The sequence below is a fragment of the Plecotus auritus genome (assembly GCF_963455305.1).
Source record: "Plecotus auritus genome assembly, chromosome: 8".
Lineage (NCBI taxonomy): Eukaryota > Metazoa > Chordata > Mammalia > Chiroptera > Vespertilionidae > Plecotus > Plecotus auritus.
Window position 1 is genome coordinate 57,810,953 of NC_137782.1, and position 22,142 is coordinate 57,833,094.

The window sequence follows — 22,142 nt, forward strand, 5'->3', positions numbered from 1 at the left end:
TTCTGAATATACCATATCATATCTTATTTTCTTAAAGGTAATTATGAGACCCCACAAGAATATTTCTACAAACTATGGCCAAATAAGCCTTGTATTGATAATTATAAATTTCAATTTATAAAAAGTAGGATCTGCTACTCCCTTCATTTTTTTTTTGCTTAGTTTTTCTTCTTTTCTAATAGGCAGAGGTTCTAGTTAAAAGCATGTGCACAAAGGATAATCAGGACCATTGGATGGAATAGCTAATGTACAATAGTGATACTTCTCCAGGTGCAACAAAAATTAAATACGAAAACATTTGTTATTTTTACCAGTTCAGGATTTAATCTTATCTAGAGAGCTTTGTTAAACTCAGGATTTTTATATGCATGGTTTTGATTTAAATTCAGGATTGTAAGGAAAAGATGTAGTGTTTACTTTGAATATTAACTATACTTTGATATTAGTTTTCCATGAAGCTTTTATTCAACAAATATTTCATTAAAAGGCTGTTGCCTATAAGCTTTGGCCAAGTCTCCCCATTCCCAATTTTGCAACAAAAATTTTTCACTTCTTCAGTCATTCTTATGGGAGGAATCAGAATGCCGAAAGTCACCTTGATCTAAGCTACCGTATCAGAGAAAAACGAAATGTAGATTTTTGTTTCCCTTTAGACTTTCCTCATGTTTCACTGGTGGAGTCACTTCAATATATTGAACTAGAGTTTGAGATTTTAATTCTATTTTTTATTGCACTGATTTTCTGGTGTTAGTCATTAAAACTATTTGATGTTTATTATTGTTTTATTAAGTAAAAAGTTATCTTATTTAACAAATGTGTACATCATTTTTCTATTTACATAGAATAGTAATAATTAAAATTAAATTATATGTGTTTTTCTTATTAAATTTAGTATCTCTATTGAACACCTATTGAAACTTGTCCTCTTGGTTGAGAAATTGGTAAAAATAGTTGACTGAACTAAAAATAATGAATCAGCTCACTGATCATCTTGGTTTTTAAAGATGAGAACATGAAGGATAACTGAAGTATGAACATTATGATCACTCTGTTTTCACCAATATTATCTGATACCTCTGTCTCCATTTTTAAAGAAAGTAATCTTTAAAGAGTGGAAAATAAAGAGCAGTCAATAGTGGTGCAGCTTGACCAAGTCACATATCATTAGCAGTTGCTTTGACCATTTCTTTATTGAATTTTCTTATAGTTAAAATAAATAATTTTTTAATTTCTTCTACTTTTAAAAGTATAACAGTTCTGTGTGATATTTATTTGTATTAACAAATAGATAGAGCACTTATAACTTTTGCAGTGACAAAGATGAAGTTTGTAAATGACATTATACCTGATCTTTACATTATGATGTAAAGAAAATTTATAAAATGTGCATAAATTGCCTTTTCTTAAAAAGCCATTAAACAATGGTTCATTTCTTGTTAACAAAGATTTTTCTCTTGTCTAAAGAGTCTTCATTTGGCTACAACACCAGAAAAACAAATTATATGGTATAAGATGTCCTAAGAACTTTTTAAACCACATAGATATTCTTTTTCATGTAGGTAGCATTTATGAATTTGGAGTAAATTATCTTACCCACAGATCTTTAAGCTTGATCATAATTTGTAATCAATGTAGCTTCCTTATACATGAACAAAATTACCTAAGTTTTGACCTTATTTCACAAAAGAAATAGCAAATGATTCCATCCAAATCAGGAGGGAAAAATTAACCTTCTTAGGAGCCATCAAATGATGTTGATATAATAATATACTAGTACATGTTTAAGGATAATGTAGTGAAATATATAATTAAAACTCAACTATTATCTTAAAGTGTTATTTCCATTATTTTAAAATATGGGTTAATAATGAGTTAGAGTTTATTTTCAGTTTTATAGTAAATATATCGATTTCTGAAATTTGGTGATAACACATAGTACTATATATTAACACTGGCTGGCCAAATAGCTGTCAGGCTAATAGCCTGTAGATAGATATATTATAGTCATATTATGCTCATACTCTTAGAATGAGATGATCTAATTTTCAATTTCCCCCTTTTCTAGAAGGTAATGTTTTCTTTTATCTTTTTAGCCTACATTTAAGACCTTCTCCAAATACATTTAGGATTATTTCGAAACTGTTAATTGTATAGTTCTTAAGAAAATGCTGGGTTTTGCTTTGCAGAACTGAGAGTATTGATTTGTTTGGGGATTCCTGGCTTACATTTTATTTTTGTCCCTTAAAGATATTTGAAAAAATTCCCCCCTTATTGTAAGCCCTTTGAAAATAGAAGCCAATAGCTATTTATACATTTAAAATATGAAGAACATTTAAAAATAAATGAAAATTAGCCTGTGAAATATAGGGCTTCTATCCCATCATGACACAGGAAAAATCCTTGTTTTCTAAAGTGCACATGGGTTTTTCTGTTTTGTTTTTGTTTTGTTCAATCTCCAGGACCTCCCAATTTTCAAGGGCACTGTGGGGCATATGTAGCATTTATTTGATGTATGTATGTATATGCATATTTTTCCACATCTGTCTCTGTGGACCTATCCTTTGTGAAATCCTAAACCTTATATTAATACTTAGTTTGTGATTCATGGTGTTCTGAGAGCAATTATATAATTTTTCGTAGGGTGTTTATTTGATGTGTGCTGTAAAAAAAGGGGGGGGGGCTTATTTTATTTTTCTGGTAACCCTGCGGTTGCCTTTTTATTGGTGAATTTCTCTTTCTTGTACTGTGACCTGTGAGTCTCATGTGGGCTCACTGCCAATTCTGTGAGCGCTGCTGCTTCAAAATGGAGGAGGAAGGTATCCGTTTCCTCAGGAGGACGACAGTGCTCAGTCTCCCACCATCTGGAGAGAGGAACTTCTGGAGAAAAAAGAAGATGGGGATTTAAAAAATTATATTTAGCAAAAAAAGGCAAGGGGAAAATCAATTACAGTTAAACTGTACCTTATGAATTTATGCCTTTCCAGTATGCTGTCGTCTTTAAAGAGAAAAATACACAGGTTATTTTTATAAAGACCCAGTTCCCCAGATCTCATAAGTATTAGCAAACAAATGTAAGCAAATTGGGATTTTGGCACACTTTTTAAGTTAACTGCACACAGAAATATAATAAGAACTATAAAGGAGGGCTACCTCCCTTCTTTGCACACTGATTGTTGGTGGTCTTTGTAGACCTGGCTCTTAGTGGCCTTGTTCATGCATCTCTGCAAAAAGCTGGCACTACAGGAATAATACTCAAAGATATATTTGTCACTTTCTTTGGTTTGAATTGCGTATTTGTTTTCTCTTTCTTTCTCTCAAAAGTGAACATTTTAATTGAAAGGTAGAGTAAAAGGGGAGAAGCTTTGTAAGTTATATAAATGTCTAACCACTGTGCTGTACACCTGAAACTAATAAAATATTGAATGCCAACTGCAATTGAAAAGTTAAACATTTTTTTAAAACGGGAGAAGCTTGGTGCATGTCTTTCTGTTGTTACCTTTCATGTGCTCTTGGGCCACCTATGCTTTTAAAAAGAAAGGATATTTAAACTCCCAGGATCACTGTATTGGTATTATATAACATATTTATAACTTGACATATTCTTGTCTGTGACTTGAAAATATCACATCCAGTCTCCCATTCACACAAATATACTGAGCATTTGGGGGCAAGGGCTTGTCTTTTGTTTTTCTGAAAGGAGCAGTGTTTCTTGGCTTTCATCAGATTGAGAATGTACATGGTAGAAATTTAGCACCGTGTGCCTGCTTCTCATATAGTTATGGACCTTGAATACTTTGGTCAATGCAGCCAGCCAAACTAAATTGCCTCTCCTTCCTCAGGTTTATGCTCCATCAGCAAGCACTGCCGACTACAATAGGGACTCGCCAGGCTACCCTTCCTCAAAACCAGCAGCCAGCACTTTCCCTAGCTCCTTCTTCATGCAAGGTAAGCTGTCTCTTCCCCTAACCAGAAATCCACTGCGAAAAGTCTTCCTGGGTCTTGTCATGCCATGTATCAGTTCAGTGACTGCTGAACTGATACCCAAGAAGTGGAATAGTAGACAAGTATAGAATACTGACGGTCATGCATTCATTACAAATAAATAAACTACTTAAGACTTTCCTAAGACCTGTTTTTTAAATGAAAGCCCCTGGAGCAACAATGAGTTAAGATTAGACTGGTTTACTTTACTAAGAACCAACGTCTTGGAGGATGGTCTCCCATGACTAATCGTTTCAGCATCTTCACCCTCAAGAACAGCGTGTGTATGTTTTTAAGTGTTTGGACTCAGTGTATATTTTGAGCATCCTGGATTTAACACACCTGGGGACAACTTGTTATTATAAATAACTTTATATTAAAATTTTAGCCACGTATTGTTTCATAGGTAAGAACAAGCATCTCATTTGAATCAATGAAGTGACCTACCTGAAAATTAGAATATTATTTCATCACGGCCAAAGCTTTATTCAGCACGCTAACTGGTGTAGGGCAAAACACCCAATTTTCTTCCCCAACAAATGCAGAATATTATAGCTTTGTGGTTGATAAAATATATTTATTTTTCTAACTGGCCAGTGTCTTTGACTAAATTACTATGGGTGTGTGGTCTCTGAGCTTATAGTCTTCCCATTGATACCACAGCCCCTGTCTACTGCTTGAAAAAAAGCCGAAGATGGTTGAAATGACAGCAGCTGCTGTAAGAATAGAGTTTGGAGGATGCAGCTAAGCTCCATTCCTGATATGTCTGTGACACTTACTGTCAGAACGCAGTGATCATATTACTAAGTTAATACTCTGAAATTCAGGTATGGAATTGACCGAGATCCCATGTACGCAGAACTTTAACTCTTTCTGCCAGGCTGTGAAAGCCTTGTTGGAGTGTGTCTTTGGCAAGTACCATGAGATTTCCCTCCTTGCGCTACTCTAGGAAGGGCCATGTCACAGCAAGGGGAGCCTACTTAGGGCAGCAGGTACCAGGGGAGCAGCCTGGTGTCTCGCTTAGATTACAGTGGACACACTCAAAATCATTCTGATTAAAATGGATTTATTTTCTTTCCCTTCAGAGTGTTAGCTCTTTTAGGTTATTAGCTCACTTGTAAAATTCCATGGAAAATCTATAAAATTGAATTGAATGGGTCCCTCAGGAATAGAGAGAATTTGTTCCATGCATAATGGAGCTCATGTTCACAGGGATCCTTTATCTTTGTGACCTGTCCTAGGTGTAACCCTGGGGCATGTCACTTGGGTGTGTTCTGTGCCATTACAAAAGGCTCCTCCCCTTCAGCTGTAAAAAGCAGCCATGCATCCACGTGGGCATCAGCTTCTTCTTTTGTGGCTAGTCCTGCTACTGGTGCTTACAGAGATTGTCATCTCAAAGATTCGTCAATAAAAGCAGGTTTTCATGGAGAAAATTGACAGAAGGACAGATTTCTTCGGCTGGCCTTCACAAAGGTGGCTTGCTTAAACTGTACACTGCAGAGGAGATGGGATAGTTTAAAACAATAGCTTCTCCTCCCTGCAGACCATGCAGAGTATGGGGAACAAATTTTCTTTTCTGCATTTGAATACCCAAAAAACCAAAAATATTTTTTTGAGTTGACATTTATGATGAGCACAATTAATTTGCACATGTCTAATTCTATTCTTTCAAAACAACATTATGCCAAGATCATGGGATGTGATAAATATTAATTTACTGTGAAAAGCATAATTTATGTAAAATATGTATTTTTATAAGTCTACATTGGGTTGAGTGTTCTGTGTTAACAAATCCTAAATGTATTTCCATATAGTGCCTCATGTTGTCAAAATGTTTCAAAAGCGTCCTTTTTAATGATATATATTTTCAATTTATTTGTCATATGTGCCATCTATTTGAAAAATTAGTGATCCTGAACTTCATGTGTGACATCTAAACTTCCTTAATCTCAGGGCTAAATCTAAAGTAGATAAATAATAACTTTTTGATAGTCTTAGATTTTCACATTACCATCCCAGGAACAGTGTATTGTGGCCCCATTACACATCGGCTTCCTTTAGTGAGGGGTGCATGGTGCCCCGGGAATTCAGGTCTTGGAGAAACATGCTATTTAGGGGAAAGATATTCAGAGACTGTCAGGGGCATATTTTAAACCTACTACTGTGCAGCCTCTTATTTTTAACTTTAATTTCCATCTTCTAGTTACAATTCCTAAATTATCAAGATCACAGACATGATTTTCCTTGCATAGTTCTTAAGAAATCTATAGATTATTCCTTTTTGTCCTGAAACTGTTCCAGTTTTCTGAATTCTAACTTCTAAGTTTAAAATCTCAGAAAAAAAAAAAAAGAAGCCTCATGAGATACAGTATTAGGTTTAACTTGCCTATTACCTAAATTTTCAAAAGGCCTTTATTAAATAAAAGGCTGGTGAAAATAATCCTATTTCACAAAGCAATACCTGCCATATAGTTAACACCTAGCTGGTGGCATGGTATATATCTGGCACTCAGTGATTTTTGTCAAATGTGACAGAAGGAAAACTTGAAAGAACCAGTTCTTCCCCCCTAATTTGAGAAACCTAAAGCAAACAAAACCAATCTCCCATAGTAACTTCTAGGCCAGTAGACCCAGAGAATCCATAGGAATGTTTTTAATATGGTATTAAAAAAAAGATTAACTTGATATAAAAAGATACTTTATATAGTTTTCATATTATTTTAAACTTCTTTTAAACTCATAGGTAGTTGTGTAAAATTCAGAGACTCCCAAAATTGACTGTAGCACACAATCCACCTTATGATATGTGTACTCTTTGAATTGCTACTGAAGTCTTGAGATAGCCATATATTTATGTACCAAAAAAACAATGTTTTCAAAGGAAACAAAAACTCAGAATGATATATTCAAGACTCCTCTTTCCTATATGTCATAATGTAATTGCAACTTTAATTCTATCTACTGTATATGTTACAAAAATGAAATTCAGCCTTAAATATGAGATGTTCTTTTTCATTATGATTTACTTCTTTATGTACTTTTTAAACTTGTAGACATGCCAGCTGTGTAATGTCTCACGTATTTTATTTTTACCCCAAAATTTATGACCAATTTAACTTTTTGGTTAGTTTTCATAGAAGGGGGGATCAGAATAGTTTTAAGAAATGTTTCCTTTAGCATTAGGTACCCTGCTATCTTAACATCATTCCATGTAGAAATGTTTTTCTTTTACAATTGGCTTTTTACTAAGAACACTTTACTATGTTAAATATTTATGTTTGTTTAGCAATATAGAGTCATTTGGGGGAAAATAATGATGACTTTTTTCTGATGTAACCAGCTAACTGACAAAAAGATGAATGCACAAGAGACAGCCATTTTCAAGTATATGAAAAACCTCTATTCTGTTAAGCAAGGCTGAATGCCTCAGAAAAGTCACGGTTTTCTTTGTCCTTTACAGATGGCCATCACAGCAGTGACCCTTGGAGCTCCTCCAGTGGGATGAATCAGCCTGGCTACGGAGGGATGCTGGGCAATTCTTCTCATATTCCACAGTCTAGCAGCTACTGTAGCCTGCATCCACACGAACGTTTGGTAAGGCAGATTCTCATGGCAATGGGGATAAGACAGCTGGTTTATTAAATCCAATCCTTGTCTTTCCATGCGTGTACACAAGGACTCTCCAAATGAATGCAGCATTGTACACACCCATTATGCTTACAGTTGTATTGTTCCTATAATCAAAGATGGGACTGAATCAGATCACCTTTGTAAGTACTTTCGGATTCCTTGTCATTGTTCTTCTGTTTATTGTGTTTTGTTCTGTGCTTTCTTTATCACACTGTCAACTTCCTTTGTTACATAAGTGCACACTGTATTTCAGTTGCAGAATTCAGCTATGGCTGTTCCCTTTTTTTTTTTTTTTTTTTTTTTTGCTATTTGTAGTTTTGAAGGATATACTGCAGGGGGCAGAGTGACAGTCAGTAGACTTTGAGGGTAGTGATATTCATGGGCATTTCCACTTCCCCTTGACCGGCTTCTGTCACTGCTCACAGCTTTGATCTGTTATGCCACACTGGGAGAAAGAGTTCATTTTTCTTTACCTTCCTACCAGTAACAGCAATCATGGGATTTCTGTATAGAGCAGATTCCAAATTTTCTATTTTTAGTTTTATTTCCACAGCCCCAATCTTCTACTGATACTCTGTTTTGTCTCATGCCAGTTGAAAACTGCTGTAGAATGTTACTCCTTTTTCTTTTATTACTAAAGTTTCCACTCTGCCCATCACCTACACTCATCCCTCCTAATATTAATTACTTTTATCCTGGAGGAAGCAACTCAACCTGATGTTTTTCTAGCCTCAAAACAACCACAGCCAAGAATCCGCTTGTGAATGTAAGTCTGTCATTAAATGGAGGAAAGAGTACCTCTAGATCATGAGTTAGGTTTGCGATGCAGATAAGATAAAATTGAGTCCCTTGTGCTTTAGAAATGTATGGACATCCATTCCTACAAGGTTATTACCAGTCCACTTAGCATTAGTAGTCTTTATATCATTTCTCTTCATCTTGGAGTTTCCCCTTTTTTCTAACATCCAGAGTTATGTTCCTTTCTCTGTCCTCATATAGGATATAGTACTTTCTAGATTTCTGTGTTCTTTCTTTTGCTCAACCACTAGAGTTATGGAGAAAGTGACTTATATCCTATTCTAACAACCTAAAATATCCCAGGAGTTAGGATTTCTGAAATACTTGAATATGCCTATTTATTTAGTCCTAGTGACAGAGACACTATGTGGTCAATTAACCTATCCATTAATGAGAGACAGATGAAGGTAGAATTGGCCTTTTATATTATCTCCTAAGTTTGAATGTGTAAATCACAAACTATCTCAAAGTTTAGCACGTTTTTACTCAATAGCAGATGATTTGCTTTCAGATTTTCTCTTCTCCCGCCTCCTACTTGGAGGTATTAGAGTGAAAGCTTAGAGAAATATCAACTATTATTATACTAGAATTTCTTGTTGGCTAACATTTTTATTTACCCATTATCATTTTCCACTTCTCTAAGGAACTCATGATCAAATCTACATGTGTCCTGTGAGCAAGGAAAGTTTTGATTACACGTAAAAAATTTTGGCAGTATTCTAATATGTTGGAACATCAGTCCTTTTAAGAGTTGTCCACCTGACATTTATTTTTCTTCCCTTCTATATTTCTTTTTTCTTTCCCTGACATGGTCTAGAATTTTGATTTAGGTGGTTTCATTTTATCCCAAATTCACTGCATGGGGGAGGTATCTTTAAAATATGCTCAAATGCACACAAAAAATGTAGCTTTGTAAAGGAAACCAACTACACTTGAAAAAGTTTTGCTTAATGAAAACACTATTGTCAACCAGGAAGAAAGATCATTTGGAGGGAGTAACCTAGTAAATTGCATCAGATGCTGTATTTGTAATGTCACTTATCCATCACAAACCACAGGGTTTTTATTCTTAACATAATCATGTAGCAGATTTTAGAGATTAGGGGTTTTGTTTTTTAGAAAGCCTGAATGAATTATGTCTCTGGCAGTGTATCCTAATGAATTTTCTCATTGGTAGTTTCTCACTGGAAACTGTTGAATTGCCATTTCAATAACCATTCGGAAATATTTTGAAGTGACATTAGAAAATCTGACCCTGACTGAATAATTGGAGTGTATAGTAGGCCGTTGGTGTCTTTTCACTTGAAAATAATGGCAGTTCCTTACAGTGTTCACCTGTAGCTTTGGGCCAGTGCCATATGGAAAAAGAAATCATTTGAGGAAGGGAAGAGAGCTTTCCTGGTGGTATTTTGGGTATAATATAGCCAAATTTGTATTGTCTCTAAAGGTAAAACATTTTAGAAACATTACTGTCAGCTTCACTTTATACCATGTTATAAGAGAATGCAATTATAAAGCTTAAATCCACACATTTTAGTAGCAACTGTCAGGTACCTAATTTTGATTCTTCAGATTCTACAGTTTCAGCCTCTGCAACACAATCCCACAGCTAATCACTACTATGCCTGAGTGTACGTACAAAGTCACTCAGAAGAATGGAGTTTGTGGTTGAGCTTTGGAATGGTTCTTGTAGAAGGTTTAAGTTTGGAATGACTTGACAGAGTTCATTCTAAAAATAGGATGAAGTCCTTGCTGTCTGGCATGGTTTAGGCCTGATCTTTGCACTACAGAGTAACCGAGTCCTAGGAGTCAGGAATGTTAATATAAAGGAAGTTCAGTTGTCTTCATTTTTTGTAACATAAACCCTTCCCCTAGTGATTCTCAATCAGGTGGGATTTTTGCCCCTCAGGAAACATTTGGAAATGTGTGTGTGTTGAGTGGGGGAGGGGTAGTTGCAACTGGAATCTAGTGTATAGAGACCAAGGATGCTGGTAAAAATGCTACAATGCACAGGGGAGCCTCCCACAGTAAAGAATTACCTGGTACAATCAGTAGTGCCAAGGTTGTGAAACCCTGCCTTACCCTAAACCCCAATTGTATTCTTAATCCGTGCTACCAGTTATTATAGTTCCTTAATTTTTTATTGTTTCCACTATTACAGATGTCCCCAACTCACCCTGCTTTTACTCACCTTCACCCAGTCCCCTTCCCCCCTTCCTCTGGCCATCACCACACTGTTGTCTGTGTCCTTGGGCTCGGCATATATGTTCTTTGACTAATCTCTTCACATGTGTTCTTTGACTGACCTCTGTCAGACTGTTCCATGTGTCTCTGGTTCTGTTTTGTCCGTCATACAGATTCCGCATATAAGTGAGATCAATCTTTGAATGATCAACCCGTAAAAACATCACTAATGGAAACATTTTCACGACTTACTCTATCAGTAGATTCTAAATACACTCTCTTTGGCCATTAAAGGTAAAATAAATAGTGGGCATGTAAGGCCATAGCGCTTTACCATACTTCCCCTTTTGCTTTGTAGTAAGCAGGGCAGACAGTATTAATAGCTGGACTAAAAGAGACTAAGGGGACCTCTTGTAGTTGATCCCTGACTACTCTACAAGAGACATGATTCACATATCACTGATATTCTCTGTGGGGTATTTATTATGACTTGGAGTAACAGTAGTTTTCATGATACTTTTTCTTGAAAAATAATGGAGTTATAAATCTCATTAATTGTTTTCAGCATCTCATATTCTGTGAGTCTCTAAAAATAACTGATTAGGGTGCATTGTATGGGTTTTCCCATTAAAATCTATGGAAAAGAACTTTTCTTTTTAGTCTGAGAAGTCAGTATGAACCCTTTGTCAAATCCTGAATTACTGCCCAGGTTTAAGGGGTGTAAAAATTCTCACTGATGCAATAATCTTTTTCCTGTGTCATTCTGTAATTATTAATAGTTATTTAAATAGTTTTTATAATATTTGTCTCTGTTTTGATTTTTGCATAGTTGGGACTGATTTATAAAGTTTCTCTATTCTTTAGAAATTCAGCATGGAGCAGAACTGAAGCCTTCTCTTTGTCTTTCATTTTCTTTTTCCTCATTCTTTCTCTTTTTCTCCACTTTATGATAGTCTTTAGCTCCTGAGCAGAAATAGCTCTTCTAAGTTTGGTGTTTGTGGCTTATTCAGAGTTTCAGATTAGCTCTACTATGGAATGGCCCCACTCTACTATTCTTTGGAAGAAATTTCAAGGGACTACTTGGGGTATTCTGTGAGTAGCAAGTAGAAATGAGTTTAACAGGTAGCAGAAGGAAATTTTTAGTCATGCAAAGAGGTTCATGAAACTTAAAAGTTTGAAAGACATTCTTGGGAACTTGGAAAAGTTTAAGGGCAGTATGTCAACTTTTACACTGAAGTTGACCTTTCCTTTGGACCGTTTGAGTGTGCAGAAGTAATATTTTCAAAAGCATGGATGTGGCAGACTTGGCTCTGAAACAAAGTTTCATTTTTCAGACTTTTTAGTTACCTCTCAAATAACTAGCATTTCAATCCAGTATTTATTAAACACCAGTAGCCCGTTGTTCATTGCGTATAGAGGGTAATTATGTGTTCAGCACTCATTAGCACGTTGTGGGATGCAGAGGTATAAACTGTATTCTCTCCCTTTAAAGAGTTAGATGGAAATGCATGTGAGAGAGATCGCAATGAAAGGCAGCATATCATTATTAAATGGCTCAGTGAAGATGCTGTCAGTTCATTAGGGATTCAGAGAGGAGAAATCTTGGAAGAGTGGGAAGCAGTGAGGAATCATCGAGGAGGAGGTAGAACCAAGATGGGCCTCTCAAAATAAAAGAAAATACCAAGACACCAGGGTTTTACTCCTTGTGAACAAATGGCCTGGGCTTGAAGCACCGCTGACTTGGAGCATCATCTCTAATCTCAATTTTATATAGAACATAACAGACTCTCCAATAATCACGTAATAAATATCTATAGCCCATTAATATATCACATATAAGGAAAATGTCTATTTTAACTTAAATGTTTTCCTTTACATGTTTATAACCCATCAGATGCCTGTGAGAGCACCTTTTTAAGCTACTTACTATCTTGAGCAGGAACATAGCCTGATATTTTTCTGTAAATATTATTATGACCCTCCTAGTGATTTGCTCACTCCCAGGCAGATAGCTGGGTAGCACCTAATTTGCCAACCTTCCAGGGACTGTGATATGCCCCAAGAAAAGCAGCTTATTTGGACAACTGGTGTAATAATGTAACTCAAAGCCAAGCCTTAAACCAAATGATTCTGTAAAGGTGATCTTTCACAGTCAACATATGAAGGTTACTAATGGAGTGGACATATATAAAATAAGAAGTCAGATAGTTATTCTCAGTTCACTTGTTCTCATTTAATTCAGAACAGTCATTGAGTTAAGGCTTTACATATTGATGCTTCGGAGAGATATCTAATCATTAGCACTTTTTAAATTTTTTATTTGCCATTTGTTCTTGATGGAGTTCAGAAAGGTGATCAATTTTGGCAGGAAAAAGACCTGAGACTGGTTACTCTTTGCCATTTAGTGTTCAGAAGGTCAGGATGAAGTGTAATGTAAACCCTGTAGATCACCATGTTGTTTTTATCATAGAATCTTTCTTACTTGATCAACAGGCCGCACAAAGAACTAATAATAGCAGTGCTTTTTTATGCTGTTAAAGTCACAGAGATGCTTTTTTTAAAAAAAAAAATGTTTTTATTGATTTCTGAGAGAGGGAAGAAGAGGGACAGAGAGCTAGAAACATCAATGATGAGAGAATCATCAATTGGCTGCCTCCTGCATGCCCCCTACTGGGGATTGAGCCCACAACCTAGGAATTGAACTATGACCTCTTGATTCATAGATCGAGGCTCAACCACTGAGCCACACCAGCCAGGCCACAAGATATGCTTTTAAGCAGTAATTTTTATAGTTAGAGATTGTTAACACTTTTTAGTATCCTACATTGCCATCATATTCCCCTAGATTTGATGCAAATCCAAACTATGTGTCTTTGTGTTTTAATATTTGAAAAATGAAAGTTGACAGATCTAAACAAGATGTATTCTTCAATATTTTGATATTTTAAGGGCTTTCTCCATTGCAGAAGGAAGTATTATAAAACTAACCCACTAAATATTTTATGGTTGAAAATAGCCTCCTTTTTCTGCTTCTTGCTACAGAGCTACCCATCACACTCCTCAGCAGACATCAATTCCAGTCTTCCTCCAATGTCCACTTTCCATCGTAGTGGTACCAACCATTACAGCACCTCTTCCTGTACGCCTCCTGCCAACGGGACAGACAGTATAATGGGTGAGTTTTGGAAATGCCAGTTCTGGTACCAACATTCAATGTCAGGATTATAATGAAAGATCTCTCCTCCCCTCCCCCCCATAATTGAACAGAAGTCAGGGGGTGAATGTTTGTCACATAACCGAACAAACAAATGAACCAAACAGAAATAGTCATTGGCTTGACCATAATCACATTTTTTTCCACAAGAAACTAAAATTTGGCTACTTTGCCTATTCTAATTAGATTTAACAGGATTTAAATATACCAAACCACCTTGCTTCTCATACTCCCAAACAGCAAGCAAAGTGAACTTTTATAAGACAAACCATTGAAGACTAATGAGATAGAGAACATGATGTCTCTTAATAGTAGTTACTGACCACTTCCCAGATTCAGTCCCTGTGTTGTGCTCTTAGCCATGACACGCCACAGTCTTCTGCAGATTGGTTCCTGTGAAACTGACAGGCAACTAGTAATAACTAGATGAGCTCCACCTTCAGAAGAATGCCGCATGGTGAAGTCCTTCAGGGGGAAGAAGTGTCACTCACTCATAGGAGAGGAGACGGCTGGGCATCAGTGGGACAGAAGTTATCTGCTACTTTTTCTCAAGTTAAGAGAAAAATAAGTTAAGGCAGAAAGTTGCTGCCAGATTAACTGAGTCATCCTCCTCCTCTCATTTTCCATGCTGTCCATTGTGGTCTTCTCCCGAGGACAGATGGCTCCCCATCACACTCTCACCTCGAGGGAGGGAAGAGCTGGCAGGATGTCTAGCTGCCCAGGGAAGAAAGAGTTCAGGTTGGGGAGGAGGCAAGCACCCCCTTCTGAATTGGCCTTTGTCAACTGTCTTTGTCACCCAGCACTACAGCCTGATGCTCCAGGGTCCTGTTAAACCTCAGGCTTCACTGATTGCCACTGCGCCGGTTCTAACTCACACCCATCCCCTGCTGGGGCTTAGGGTTACTTCCAGGGAGGCACTGATGAGAATACTCACTGTGTGTTTTAGAGAGGAGGATGTGTAACAATAATCCTGTGGCTACTCTTAGCTATTTGTAGTTTTTTCATTTTCCTTAGTCTGTAGAACTTTGGGAACTAGTATGAATCACTTATGTGGGAGTTTGGGTTTTTTTATAAAAAAGAGATGTATTTTGAAGTGTTGCAAAGATAATCCTGCCTAAATAATACACTCTCTGTTTATTCAATAATATATTTCACACTTGAGATGAGCCATCTAGCAGCCCTTCACTATCATGTCTCATTGAGAAGCAAATAGGAATTTCCATTTTTGTAACTTTTCATAACAAAGTTTCTACAAATGTGTTGCATGAGTTTGACCTTGGCGGGGGGGGGGGGGGGGGCTCTGCACTACGGTCATATGGGGACATTTTGTAGCTATCAATGCAGTTTTGGCAGATTTGAAAAACAAGAAAAAAGAAGTGCAGAACTGAAAGAGTGAGAGAAGCATATTTCACTTCAGTGTGGTTTGGCACATGGAAAGCCCCTTTCTGTAGTCATGAGGTCTAGTTATAAAGCAGGCTGACCGGTCATTCATCCTCTTACATGGCAGATTTCCTGTCTACTTGTGGTTTGAGTAATTTTCTTTTTTAGGAAGGCATAAAGGTAGAGCAAACGTTTGAGTTGAGGAAAACATACTTAGGCACTGTTTGAAAAAAAAAGTTTTGTTAATTAATTTGCAAAATAGTCTTCCTGGGAGACAGGCACTAGACTTGGGAAGAAAGACATTGCGAGAGCGTAATCTTCGTCCCTGGGCTGTGGTTGGCAAAGCCATGCATCTCGGTGGGAATGGGATTTGCCTCAGTTAAGCTAGTTGGCTCATCATTAGCTTATAGATGATGAGGAATGTCTCCCCTCCTTCATTTGGCCTGGGCAGTGTGGAGCTCTAGGCAAAAGATGGACTTAACTTGTTTAAGTGGAGGGAGGGTCTAGACTAGATAATAATTAGGAAGCCATAATTTTCAAAGGGAAAAAGGGTGAGATTTTTGGAACCTGGAAAAGGAATTTTTTTAGGCAAAACATTATTACATAAATTATTCCATAACCATGAGTGTACTTGTCAAAATCTGCTAGTAGAATGTGAGAAAGCTTTATAATCTTTTCAGGAAATAAGTAGACATGGTAATTCAGCATTTTGGAAGAACCTGCATAAATACAGTTATGAATTTAGGATAACTGTAAGAGAAAAGACTCATGTTCTCCCTTAAAACATGTCTTCCAATTCCTCCAGTTAAAATGCAAAGGGAAATTTGGGTATGATAATAGGCTTCATGGTTGCATAGTGTCTGCGTGACTCAAGTTTCTTCGCACTTTAATTCTCTTAGGTTTTGGCTTGATTTTCAGAGTGTGGTAGAAGTCAGGGACGGCAGCATGTCTGTATAACAAGAGAAGAGATTTCTCTTCAGTTACTAATGCTTCCCTAACAAACAGTATGGATTAATAGGATACATCTGTAGACTTTTGAAAATACTTGGCATATACTCACTCATTCTGAAATGCAGGAAATAAAGAAATATTACATTGCCTGTATCGCAAAGAACAAACAGAGCTAATTAAATAATTGGTAAATAGGGAACACATAGCTTGACACATGTTTAAGATTACACACATGATTCTGTAGAAAATGGCTGTAAGCAATACTAATGCCGTAAGAATGGGGTTCAAGCGCTAACACATGGACATCAGATTTTTCAAGTTTTCTTGGTGTAAAGTTGCAAGGCAGTGCAATCTTTTAATAAACAACATTGATGTCTTAGGAAGCTGTTTTTTTTTTCAGTTCAAAAGATTATTGGCCCATTTCTCAGTTTCATGTTATAATGTATCTTCCTGGTGGTCAACAATTGTCCTGAACTGATCATAGGACAACAGAATGCATGTGGCGTGAGATAAAAGCTATAGAACTATTGGAAGGCAAGCTCTCTGGAGCCAGGCTCCCTTGCCTCTAGTTCTGTTCTCTGCATTTCAGAGATGGAAGGTGCTCACTGGGGTCTCGGATGGCTTGTGTTTGGTTTGGAGGAATGACCATTGTTTCTTGGGGTGTTTTTTTCCCCCTTTAATTCCCAGTGTTGTGTTTTCTTTTTTTCTTTTTTTTTTTTTTTTTTTATGAAACCCTTAAGAAGGATAAATCTTACTTAGATTATATTAATGGTGGAATTTTTTTTGTAAGTGACACATTCATCCATGGATTTTTGAAAGAATTAGAAAGTATTTCACTTGTTACACAGAATTCACATTTTCCTCTGAAGCCTTGCCAGCAAACTCTGGAGATTATACTGGACATTTCTGAATTAGAAGGATCTAGAAGTGTATGAGTATAATGCATGGGACACAGCATGGGTTCATAGAAGTTAGTTAGCTAATGGAGCACCCAGGTAAGGAGAGAAGCTAAGGCTGAGGGCTTCAGGAGTTACCAATACCAAAGCCCTTCAAACTTTATTCCTAAACCCTCTCAATATTATCCTGCTGAGTGTATCTCAGAGAAGGAAGTATAGTAAGTTATTGAATACCAGCTGTAGAGGATAGAATGTATAGAGGCTAGCAGCCATATACATTTTGTTATATACATATTTCCTTCCTACCTGCAATATCCAATAGCCCTTCCTGGTCAAAAGCATTGAGGTGACTATACCACACACACTTCGGACACTTCTCGGGGAGGAGAGAGCTGCAGTTCCCCACTGGGAGGTACCATTTCTTTCCACTCCCAGGGTGTGACTGCTTGTTGTTTGGGCTATACACCCTCCCTTGCCCTCAGAGGGAATTGGCCATACAACCAGTATAATGCTTACCGTAACTGTTATTACTTTATTGGTCTTTACCCGGCCTGCTTGCTCATACAAGGCATTTCCCATGTTTTCAACCTCAAACCAATGTTGAAGGAACAGACTACCAAGATGGATTTAATACAACATATGATAAAGATCACCTTGGAATATCTATCTGGTTCATGAATTAATCTGGCTTACCACTTTCACTTCTAATGGCATGTTTGTATGACATGAAGCACTTGAGTATGTGGCTTTTCTAGCAGAAACATGTCAATTTCCCCTTGGGGACTTGGCTTCACAGTTATTTTATATTACGGTAGTCACATAGATTCACTTAGTCTTTTACAAGAATCTTGAGCCTTCAAATAGAGTTGGGTGATGGACAGGCACAGAGCATGAGAGTTTATGAATTTCATCCAGCAATGTCATGGCACCATAGTTACAAAGACCACTAATGGAAAACAATAAACTAATTTGATTTAAGTCTTCTTGTCCATTTCCTGCACTTGTCCTGGGGCCCAACTTTCCCCCTGAATTTCTAGAAATCCCTCGTGCTAAAAATTAGTGCATTATAGCCCAAATTTTAGGTTTAATTATAAAATTAGATTCTGTAGGAGTGCTGGAGATGCTCCTTCTTGTGTCATCTTTATCGTCACACTCATGCCATAGTTAGGATGCTTTTAATAGTTTAATAATATGAGGCTCACTTGCACATAGTTCAGAAAAAACTAAATTTTAAAGCAGTCATCTTCTTTCAGGCAAATACACTATGAAGTACACTTACCATTCCTTTTATATCTTCGTGATGTTCCCAGCCTGAGGTTATGGGTGTGTATTAAAGGGGTAACATTTTCGCAATCCTGATTTTCAGTAGTCAATCCCCAGGCACCACTCCTCCTGGTGTTTTGATGAGGGTGTGTTCTAATGGGAATTGCCATTTCCCCAAAGCTGAGATTGAGTCCAAGGGTGGTCCGCATATAGCAGAACCCCTTTCTCTGCTCCATGTCTAGCCAGCAACAGCACCTGTGCGCAAGCCAGCTGAACAGTGCTCGGGTGTCTGGCAGTGCCGAATCCTCCTACGGAATTACAGTTCCTCTTAACCACTGCTCATCTTCCACTCAGATTTATTTTGCAACCCTGCTTAAAGACAGGTTCTTTTTTTCTCTTGAGCAAGAAAAATTGATTAGAGTTAAAATATCTTAAGAAATCAACCCAGTCTTTACCAAATAGGGGCAATAGTTTTCATCTTTGTTTGTCATATGGGCACTTGGGTAATTGCTCATAATATGAGTTGACAAAAACTTGGGCCTAGAATAGTAATCAAATCCTGTTACATTAAAGCCAAAAAGTGGGTTTGATAAGCACCAAGTTAATTAGAAGTGAGTTTGGCTAAACATGACCCATTACTTAATATAAAAGAAGTTAAATAACTTTGAGAATTAATACTATATTCACTGTCTGATTATTTGTGCCCTTTGACATATCAGTCACACAAATAAAAAGAGAACTCTTTAGCAGAAGGACCTATGTCACCTAACATGCTCAGGGACCCTAGAACATGTGTCTTCTCCAACGTTTCCTGGAACAGAACAAAAGGCATTCCAAGCGAAGGGGCAAACTGGCCCAGTAAACTGCTTTGAAATTTAAGCCCTGGATTCCTCACTCCAGCTGCCGCTGCAAGGTGGAATGGCTGCATATTAAAAATAGTCTATTCTTATCAGTGGCCTCCATTAGTAGCCTGTTAGTTTTCGGAATCATTTTTATGACAACGTGAGGTAAGGAGTTGATCCTATTTTTTATTCTACCTCCTAGGTCCTAGCATCTCCCTCTATTTAACAGGCACTTAATACAAAGTTTAGTATGAATGTGATCATAGTAATTATATCTTGTTTCTTGTAAAGTGTGATTTTTGTGTGTGTTACATATAATTAACTTTTTTAATGTTCCTAAAATATTTCTGTTGATTTTCAATTCTGTTTGGTTTCATGAAAAAGTATTTTTAAACACTTATTATCTTAATTTTAAAGTTGTTCAAAGGAAGAATTAATCTTTTGAAAGCCACAATGGTAGCAAATGTTATCTGTAATTGAAACAGTATCTTGGTACTACTTGGGTTTCAGTTCTTTTTTAGATAATGTAATTTTTCCATTGTGGCTTTGCACTTACATATCATGAAGATCTGTTTTGTAATTAAGCAGACATCACAAATTATTTTGAGTGCTAAATCTAATTTTAGGTATATATGATCATGTTACTTCTACAAATATATATATATATATATATATATATATATATATGAATTTCTAGAAATCATATATATATATATGTGTGTGTGTATATATATATATATATATATATATATATATATCCAAATACTATGGTAATACCAGCTGTAAAATATTAGTTCTCTCTCTGTTTCCAAAATATTTATTATTTTCTATTTAGAATTGTCTTTATTTTAAAAAAAACTCCTTAATACAACAATTTTAATTTTCACACCAAATAAAATTTCATTTATCTCTTATACTAAATATTTTAATACTCTTGATATCTATGAGTCACTTCCACTGGCCCAGCATGATGTCAGACCCCCATTTCAAAGATTGCTTCCCCTTAAAATCCTTAGTACTAATAGCCGATCAGAGATGAGCCTTTTCATTACATTTGGAAATTACAGATTACAGCTTCACTTCTAGGACAATGTCAGCTACTTTTTAATGCTACAGTTTTCATATGAGTCTGTGGAATGAAAACGAATGTCTTGTCCAAAGGTGATTGTGTTCGTTTTACCATCTATCAGTGTTCTTTCAAGTTTAGTAATAACACATGAATATGGGGGTGGGTTTTGTTAATCAAATAAAACACACATCAAAAGACCACTAACTGACATACCCAACATGTGAATATGTAAAAATAGTCAGCAGAATTCATCTGTGCTAAGCAGAGGTCAAGAGCATGAAATTGTAACCTGGAGAAGGGGAGAAGCTGACCCCTGGGGTCTGAGCTCTATTCCACTTCACAGACTGGACATGGAGACACACTGCCAAAAAGCTGCTTTCCTGGGTCAAGGATAGGGCTGCAAATTTAAAAAAAAAAAAAAATGTGTAATAAAGTTTTGCTTGAATTAATCAGTTTTCTTCTCTTATTTCACCAAGTATTGAAAAATATCTTCCACTGGATTTTAATAGGTTTTATTTAAATACTACATCAATTTGCTAATGTCAAGGCCCTGATGACTGTAGCATAGCACACGTAGGCGTTGTGCTGAGACTGAAGACCTCTGAGGAACACTGGCTGTCCCATTGTGTAAAGGCAAATTACCTTCAAAGTCACTTGCTGAGTAGAGCTGGCTTTGAATTATGCACTAGCACCTCTGTCTTTTTATTAATAGCACTCTTTGTTCATCCATTTGTAGATAAAAATACCAGTGTTTAAGATGGAGCGATAGCTTCCTGATTATGTAGACTGATTTTATCTCCAGGATCTGAGGCCATGCTGACTTCTAGTACCACAACAGTTCAAATTTTTTAAATTTCACTTAAATGTGTGGAGAATACATGTTATTTCAAATACTAAAAATATTTTCTCTCCTAGGCCTGTTATAGATTTTTTTGTTTGATTTTGTTTACTGTGGAACTCTGAGAGGAGTGCCTCTTTTTATTTCAAAGGAGGTGTAAATTATGCATAAGGAGAATGCAGTTGACTATCTAAAATATAAAGAAAAGCCAAACTTTGAGGACTTCAGACACCTGAAAGTACTGTCTATTCTTAGCAATGAACTAGCATTCACCACTACACACTCCTAGTAACAAGCCTGAAGGTTATAGCAACTAAAAGACTATATCTTTAAACCAAGGTGTCAGGTTTATATATTATCTGTAGAAAATGTAACATGAATATATTTGACATCTACCTCAGCAAACAAATTAATGCTAATTAAAAATTAATGTGTCATAATTAGCATTAAAAATGCAATTAAATTGTAAGTAAATGGACCAGGAATAGAAAACTGTTAGTCGTCTCACTGCCTGGTTTTTCATATTCTGCCTTTTGTTTTTGCAGCAAATAGAGGAAGCGGAGCAGCAGGCAGCTCCCAGACTGGAGATGCTCTGGGGAAAGCACTTGCTTCGGTGAGGCAATATTGACTTTGGACTTCATACGTAGCATTGTGGAGGCCTGAACTTTAATCAGAAGTGGACATGTGGAATTTTATACAATGAATGGCAAATAGCTTTGATTTGGGAAATGCTCACTTTCTTGCATAATGATCACTGGAAAATTTGAAGAGAGAGCTCTGAAGCTTCCGTGCCTGGCTGGTCTCTTCCATCTTGTCTCCTCAGTGCTGCTAAGTGGTACTTGGTTACAGGTTCTCGGATATTCTCAGAACCCTTAGGTGTATAGATTTTCTATCTGGATTTCTTATTTTTCTCTAAAGTCATATAGGCCCTCCTTGACCATCCATGACTTATTTTGCAAGGGGCAATTCTAAAATACTTTAGAAAAGGCTTTTATAAAGACCATAACTGAGGTCTAGGGGAAACGGTCAGACATTTGGCACCTGGGGACTCGGCTTCTCTGCCTTACCTGCCCACTGCCAAGAGGCTAGACTGGAA

General features: G+C 36.7%; 1 protein-coding gene across 41 annotated transcripts in view; it reads left to right on the plus strand.

The window, feature by feature from the left end:
* TCF4 (transcription factor 4) overlaps positions 1-22,142 on the plus strand; it is a 341,673-nt gene that overhangs the window by 286,802 nt on the left and 32,729 nt on the right. For all 41 annotated transcript variants that reach the window (XM_080686315.1, XM_080686322.1, XM_080686323.1 and 38 more), the window contains 4 exons: positions 3,840-3,945; positions 7,442-7,575; positions 13,636-13,768; positions 21,592-21,659. In XM_080686315.1, the coding sequence (XP_080542441.1) occupies positions 3,840-3,945; positions 7,442-7,575; positions 13,636-13,768; positions 21,592-21,659 (441 nt within the window). The remainder of the gene's footprint in view (positions 1-3,839; positions 3,946-7,441; positions 7,576-13,635; positions 13,769-21,591; positions 21,660-22,142) is intronic.